General features: G+C 51.5%; 1 protein-coding gene across 2 annotated transcripts; it reads right to left on the bottom strand.

The window, feature by feature from the left end:
• Positions 1-375: 375 nt before the first annotated feature.
• BAMBI (BMP and activin membrane bound inhibitor) lies at positions 376-6,353 on the bottom strand. 2 transcript variants are annotated; one of them, XM_082619546.1, is made up of 4 exons: positions 6,244-6,320; positions 3,171-3,271; positions 2,788-3,075; positions 376-2,360 (listed from the first exon to the last, which is right to left on the bottom strand). In XM_082619546.1, the coding sequence occupies exons 3-4, from the start codon at positions 3,023-3,025 to the stop codon at positions 1,942-1,944; spliced, it is 657 nt and encodes a 218-aa protein (XP_082475672.1). In that variant the 5' UTR covers positions 3,026-3,075; positions 3,171-3,271; positions 6,244-6,320; the 3' UTR covers positions 376-1,941. The 2 variants fall into 2 exon arrangements, with proteins under 2 accessions (XP_082475672.1, XP_082475671.1); XM_082619545.1 differs by lacking the exon at positions 3,171-3,271 and having other exon boundaries at positions 6,244-6,353.
• Positions 6,354-7,311: the final 958 nt, after the last annotated feature.

Raw genomic sequence — 7,311 nt, 5'->3', positions numbered from 1 at the left:
TAGTTAACTGGTATTTGGAAGAAATGGGGTGAATAAAGAATAAGAGGAGGGCAAGCAAGGGAACAGGCCACTTCAGAATCATGGGACTTGCACGACGCGCTCCCTGACATGAGAATGCAGAAGGGGCAAGAAGTCTTTCAACCTTCAGGCTACAAAATGACTGTCATTTGATCTAAAGCTTGGAAGAGGCGGTGAGGGTGGAAATTTCACCAACTGGCCATTTTGATCCATTCTCTTCTCTTAGGTTTGGAGAGTTAGGCCCCAAAATTCTTTGGCTCTCTCAAAAATGGACACACATAAAACTTAATACCTTTTACAAATTGTAAGTCATGCGTGCAAGAACTGTCAACCTCAAAAAGCACAATACGAATGCCATTTATTAAAACGCATATTTATTCCATAGCCTAATTTGTTTGGGGCTGTGGTCCACTAGTTACTAAATAACCTAGGTATTCATTTTTAGACTAGTCATTTCAACTCAGATTCTTCCATCAACTGGGCGACTGCACCTGTCTTCTTAAGGGACCCAAATTATACTGATCATAAAATATCCCAGAAAAAAATGCAAAAAATCCTTTAACATTCGTAAAAGAAAACCCCACATGTACTCAAATATGCAGGCTATAGGTTAATTTTTAAGCAAAAGTTTCAAATATACAAAAGTATTGAGCAAAGAACCTACAAATTATTCTCACATTTAAGATAGCAAAGACCCATCTGGGGGGGAAAAGTAAACAAATGTGGCATGGGCTTAAATTCAGGCTGGGCTATATTGCCGAAGTCCTGCAGGAGTGGAAACACTGTTATATAGTGTGTTAGTGACTAAAATCAAGTCTATTTGATTATATTAATAAAAGAATCATTTGGGGAGGAAATTGTTATTTAAATCTCGATATATAACGTTCACTCTTGAAAATCTTTCTAAAGATTGAGAAGTAAAAAAAAAAAAAAAAATAACACTGTGTGGAAGGAAGGCTTAAAAACTAGGAACATGGTGCAATCATGTTTGGCTAATTTGGGGTCCAAAATATTTAATTAGGTTTGAGACAGAATAAACTGATGAATTAAGAAGTAAAAATAGACAGTGACTAACTTTACCAAACAAAAAGTTTCATTTAGTAAGCTTTTTTTCCTTTTTTGATTGGAGGTAGACACATTTTTAAAAACGTATTCCAGAGCACCTAGATCAAGTTGATAAATACCACTCTTTGCTAAGGCAACTTCAGAAATTGATCAGTGATACCTGGGTATAAATAAGTTTCTGATTTCTATTAGATGAAAGTTAAAAAAAACAGCATTATCCTAACAAAACATTGTGGGTAAGACGCTGAATGATGGGCAATACACATTTAGAAACTCTCCACACTGTAAGAAAATGACACACGTGCCATGTAAGAAAAAACGAGATCTTGGTCTTGTTTAAAAAAACATAAAGATAAAAAAGTTAAGCCAAAATCTATAGTTGAGATCCTACTCTGGGCAATGATAGGTCTTCATTTGTATAATTAACATGTAGTTCCTTACCTTTCCTGCTTAGTTTTTAATTTATGACAAGACACCGCTAAATTTCAGACAAAATATATATATATACATATATATATATATATTTTAAATCTCTATGATAAATCAAGATGTAGGAGCTTACATAGAGCACACTTTCTTTTATTTAGGTACTCGATTCCAGCTCCCTCTGGATGCAAATAACCCTGGTAACAGTGTACAGAGTCTTCTCTTTGCTTTTTATACTTTTAAAGCAAATAATACATTTTGACTGTATTTAAGTCTGTGCAAATAATCCTTCAGAAGAAATATCCAAGATTCTGTTTGCAGAGGTCATTCTATCTCTCGAAGGTCATGACGCGAGTTTGTTTCTCTTCAGATAAAGTGCTCCTGTCCAGCAGAACTCAAAGGGTCCCAGAAGTCCAGTTCCGTGAGACCCCGTCATACGAACTCCAGCTTCCCGTGCCCACTGTACATGCCCCAGTGCACAAGCGACAGGATCCGGTCGTGGCTGAGATCAGCCTGTCTCGTCTTGTCGCAGGTCAGACAGCAGTTCTCATGGCCGGTCACGGGCACCATGCACTCCAAGTCTAGCTTTGCCACCTGCCCCTTTTTGGAGTGGTGCCCGTGAAAGCTGTAGTGCAAACGGGACAGCATCTGCTGCCGCTGGTCCTGTAGCCTCTTGCTCTCGCTCCGCAGCATCCTCAAGGCCAACATAATGAGCAACACGAGGATCAGCCCCCCAGCGATGGGAACGGCGATCACCGCCGCCCGGAACCACAGCTCTCGGGAGGACGTCAGCTCCTGCACTTTGGTGATGAGGTTTCTGCTCCCGTCATGCTGATACCTGTTCCCTTGTCCTAAAGGAACACAAGCAAAATGATCAAGCCCTCCTGGAGACCTTCGCGAGCAGCCCTCTGTTTTCAGCGTGGCACCCCATTAAAGAGAAGCTTACAGTTCAATCAATATTTAGAACAGAAATGTCGCCAGTGTGGCGGAGAAGCTTCCAAAAACATTTGTTTACAAACTGTCATTACTGATTAGTAATGGTCTCTTAGTGGCTTCAAAATGTTGGAAAAACAGGCAAAACCTATTATGCAGACAGACATCTAATGCTCACACAGACACGAAAGCTACCCAGTAGAGATGCCCCTCTGCACCCAGCCGTGCTTCTCCCTCTGCTGTCCCTAATTACATTAACAGCAAACTCAGGAGCAGGCAGGCAAAGTCATGGCTGTCGCCAGCCTAGAGACCAGGCAAGGGCTGGGTCAGACGGCTTCTCCGTACCTGAGGCCTCCCCCTTGGGAGGGGCGAGGACGGCCTGCAGCCCCCTGTAATTGCACATGTCCTCGTGACAGCACTCCAGCGTGGGCGCAGGGCTGCCAGAGCGGTTGTGGGCCTGTCTGGCTTGGCAGACATCTGCTGTGCTTGAGAGAGAGTCCAGGCAGCCATGCGTGAGAGGGGAATGTGTGTTCTGAGGGTCAAGAAGTCTGGAGAAGCAGGCGCTCAGCTCCGATTTACACATATAACCAGTAGCCACGCAGTGGGCGGCATCGCAGTAGCATCTGATTTCACCTGAAAACAAGGGGAAACTGCATCAAACTGCTTCAGAGACCAGATAAGGCATCCACTTAAGCAACTGCTAAACCCCCAGTCTCAAAGACACTCACTTTAGAGAATATTCAGCTGAGGGCTTCGAGGGCAGTCCACGTGGACAGGGAAAGCCCTTTGTGCAAGCCGGTGCTTGAATCCCAAGCCAGGGAAACATCATCTTAGAAATGTATTAATCCACGTAGCAGAGAAAAGTTCAATTTAGGATAAGTTAGCAAATAATGAAACATAACACTTTTGTTTCTGAAGCAAAATAATCATCCCCATAATTTCTCCTACCGTAAGGTAAATTACATTATTTACTCATTTAATCCTACGTGACCGTGCAACATGAAATGCTACGCTTTTAGATTCTCTCAGTGTTAAGTATTTGATCGCAGCTGCTGAATTGGTTACTACCTCAAAGGGCTGCACCTAGATGTAAGAGCTTTAGCTAACACCTCATAAAGCTACTAACTAGAAACACAGCAATCTAGAAGTTGCTCCGGTCAGGGGGTCTGAAAACTATGAAACTGGGTAGCTATTTGCAACCTCTCTAGAAAAGGCAAACTTTGCCTATAAAGATCTATGCATGCAGGGGAGCTTTTAGTCAGTATATTGTAAAACAGGAACTAGGCAGTTTACAATTAGTGGTTTGCTTGCCAAAGTCAATTTCTTTCAGCCCAAATGGAAAGTCATAAAACTGGGAGCAGGGAGGAGGGGATAAAACTGCAAGGCTCACTCCCCCCCCACCCCAGACTCCCCAGTTTTATGTGTAATTCAACATGGGATCTAAAAGGGGAAACATTGAAACTGAAAAGCCTCTGCTGCTTGAATGAAAAATCCTTAAGGAAACCTCAAATTCTTCTACAGGAAGTGATTAAAAGTTTCCTTTATAAAACTTAGTTTGTGAGTTGCAAGTCACAGCGCAAGATCTGAGGCTTCCACGTCAACTTCTCCTTGAAATTATCTGGCTCTGGGAGCGCTCGCTCACACGCTATGTGACCCGGTGGACCGCAGCCACTGTCACCTGCCACAGCTGAAGCTGCTGTGAACTGAACTCGGGTACACACCTCTCCCCAGCTTCCTCCTCTGAAGTTCGGCCGGTTACGGAAACCGCCGCCCTGAAATTGAACACCAACAGCAACACGGGGCACGACCGCTTGACAAACCTCTTCCCAGCCTCGCCTTTCTTCCTCCCTCCTCCCGGGAATGCCTGAGTAAGAGGTCTAGTTTAACTATCTGTCCAAATTCCAGGCCGCCGGAGCGAACGCTCAGCTTTCACCAGCATCTGCTAATGCTTCAGGTCTAAAAACCCAGCCAACTAAACACAGATCTTTGGCAACCTGAGTGCCACCACGCAAAGCCGGAGGTCTTGCTCCTGTCCTGTCTTGCTGCCGTCCTGGTCTGGGCCCAGGTCCCTTCCCCAGTAAGTAGGACCTTCCAGTCAGAAGCCTGCTTCGCAGAAGCTCTTTACTCCTCTTTCCAAGCTTCTCGCTCTTTCGCATAAAGCTCACTGGTCCTAAGTGGTGATGACTGCAGATCCCTAAGTCTGACAATTTCCACATACAGATTGAAAGTAGACATAAAACAGATTAAAAGTCAGTTTTGATCCCAGTCACTTCAGACCTCGTGCAGAAAAAGAGCTGAATACGAGTAGAGTGCTGCTTCAATGTTTACGAGAGCCTATTTGAAAGACTACGTTTTCAGTGACCTGAAACAGTCTCATAAAATTTTGACAGGTAACTAGGAAAGCTCTAACAACTTTTTTTTTTTAATTGGAGCCACATTTGAGCAAGTTGAATGGACTTTTGTGTTACTGTATTAAAACTCTATTTCTGCCGTTTCATAAAGTTTCTTCCTGTGGCACGTGGAAGGCCAGGAGGGGACTGGTATTTTGAAACAGGGAACAATGCTCTTCTGTCTGCCCCCCTTTCTAGTTACTGTATGTGGTGATTAAACAAAAATGTCTGCTTCAGTCCGGGCGGCTACAGGAGAGACTGCGGGCTTCTTCCAAAGCTTTTGAAGTCCGCAGCAGTCAGAAACCTCTGATCCCCTAATTATATCATTATCAGGCACATAGTTTCGGTATCTGCGACTTATGTCAGCCCCAGTCCGGCCCCGTTCGGCCGGCCTTTGATAGGGCCAGGAGGCTCCCCTCTGCACCCCGCGAGGGCTGTTATTTAGGGTTGATTACAGCCTTCCTTACAAAGTAAATAAGTACTGTAGCACATCATCCTCGCTGGCCTGGCTTATCCTTCAACCTCATGCCTGCTACATGGCAATTAGAGGAAAGGGGGCGTGGGATGCGGGGTGGAAAAAGCTAAAAATGCTTCCTATTTTCTAAAAAAGTATCTGTTCGCAGAGCAAACAGCAGGGAGAGTTCCTGGCGAGGGAGGCTGGGGGACCTTGAAACCCAGAGGCAGATGTTTGGGTTATTTCGACCTAAACGGCGAAAGCCTGCGGGGAAAAAAAGAAACTGACCACTGCTTTTTTTTTTTTTTTTTTTTTTTTTGAGTAGCGTTTATAAAATATGAGGTGAGTGGGAAACACGACCGCTGACAGAGCCCACACCTCCTAACCCCTGAGAAGCAACACAGCCCACACTCCCGCACACCCCTCGGACGGCACACACGCTCGCGGGCTCACAGGCACCCTCGCTCGGAGACACACACACACACACTCACGGACAGAGACACACCAATACAGACACGCACTCGCAGCAGAGACACACTCAAATACAGAGCGGCGCAGACCACCGAGACACACACTCACGATGGAGATGCGCACACGCGGGCACAGGGCGACGGGGGCGGGGTCCGCCGGCCCTCCCGGCCGTCTCCGCCCCACATTGGGGCCCCGCTCCCCGGTTGCAGCGCTCGGAAGTTCACGACGGGCCGACCTGCACAAACACTGACAACCACTCGCCCGCAGGCTGTCACTCCACCTCCGCGCGTCGGGCCCGGGACACCCGGGGGCGGCCGCGAAGCCACCGCCGCGACTTCTAAGGACGGGCAACTTGTCGCGACCTGCGGGCCCCGCGCGGGAGGCCACCTCTCCCGCCGCTAACAAAGCCCTGGCGGCGGGCGCCCCGGGACCCCGCGGCCCTCCCCGGGGAGCGCGCGCCCCGCCGGCTGGCCGGCGGGCACCCACCTTTGGTGAGCAGCACGGCCATGGCGCAGAGCTCGAGCTGCAGCCAGATGAAGATGTAGCTGGAGTGGCGATCCATGGACGCCCCCCACGGCCGCGGTGCCCCCGCCGGCTCCCGGAGCCGCGGCGCAGCTGCAGCCTACGGCTCCCGGCGCGCGCAGGGCATGGGTGCTGCCCGGGGCGCGGGGCCGGGCCGCGGCCGGAGCATGGAGCGCGGCTGGAGGGCGCGCGGGGCAGGGTCCGACTCCGCAGGGCGCGCTCCTCCGCTCCGCCCGCTCGGCGCGACGGTCGGGGTGGGCGCCTGGCTCCGCTCCCCGCGTTCGGCCGGCCACTCGGCGAAGGCGCGAGCGCCGGAGCGCGCAGACACCGCCCGCCGCGAGCTGCCGCCTGCACCCGCCCGGATCAGGCCGGCTCCTCGCCGTAAATAGCGCCCCGCGCTGGGAGCCGGCCGGCACCGCCCCGCCCCGCCCCTCCCCGCCCCGGCCGCGCCGGCGCCATCCGATTGGTCGCCGGGCTCCAGCCGCTCCTCCTGCAGCCGGGGGGCGGGGCCGGGCGCGGGCTGAGGGCGCTGCCCCGCGGCTCCGAGCCGCGCCGGCGTCTGGGCTGCGGAGGGCGCCGGCCGTCTCCCGCGCTCCCCCTCGCGGAGGCCGCGCGCCCGTGACCTTCGGGAGCGGCGGGTTGAGCCAGGCCTCAGGCCCTGCCTCGGGCCCCCGCCTCCGTGACCCTCACCGCGCTGCCTCGGGCCGGCGTGCGCCAGTGCGTGGCTTCCTTTTCGTTCCCCGAAACTCGCGAGTGACCCGCGTGGCCGCCTTCGGACCCCTCCAGCCGCGCGGCGCGCCTCGGGCGCTCGGGGGAGCGGGGGCGGCCCCCGGCGTGGGCCCCGTGGGCCGGCGCGCGCCCGGGAGGGCGTCCGGGCGGCGGGGCGGGAAGGGGGCGCGTTCAGACCTCCCCCCGGCCCCTCCGCGCTTCCGCCCCGCCGAGTGATCAATAAGGCCCAGACAGACAGGCTGTCGATCTGCAGGGGCCGCCGAGTTCTCCCGGGTAGACGGGACGAGTAGCCAGCCACAGACA

The sequence above is a fragment of the Mesoplodon mirus genome (genome assembly GCF_964341445.2).
Source record: "Mesoplodon mirus genome assembly, chromosome: 4".
NCBI classification, from domain to species: Eukaryota; Metazoa; Chordata; class Mammalia; order Artiodactyla; family Ziphiidae; genus Mesoplodon; species Mesoplodon mirus.
Note: the sequence above shows the minus strand (reverse complement) of the source record. Positions and strands in the feature narration are given on the sequence as shown.

Bases quoted from the DNA above. Each gene is read 5' to 3' on its own strand.
- BAMBI (XM_082619545.1), bottom strand. From the start codon at position 6,319: ATGGATCGCCACTCCAGCTACATCTTCATCTGGCTGCAGCTCGAGCTC. The intron at 3,076-6,243 runs GTGGGTGCCCGC...CCTTGTTTTCAG, and splicing joins GGCCGTGCTGCTCACCAAAG to GTGAAATCAGATGCTACTGC. The intron at 2,361-2,787 runs GTACGGAGAAGC...GTGTTCCTTTAG, and splicing joins TCCCAAGGGGGAGGCCTCAG to GACAAGGGAACAGGTATCAG.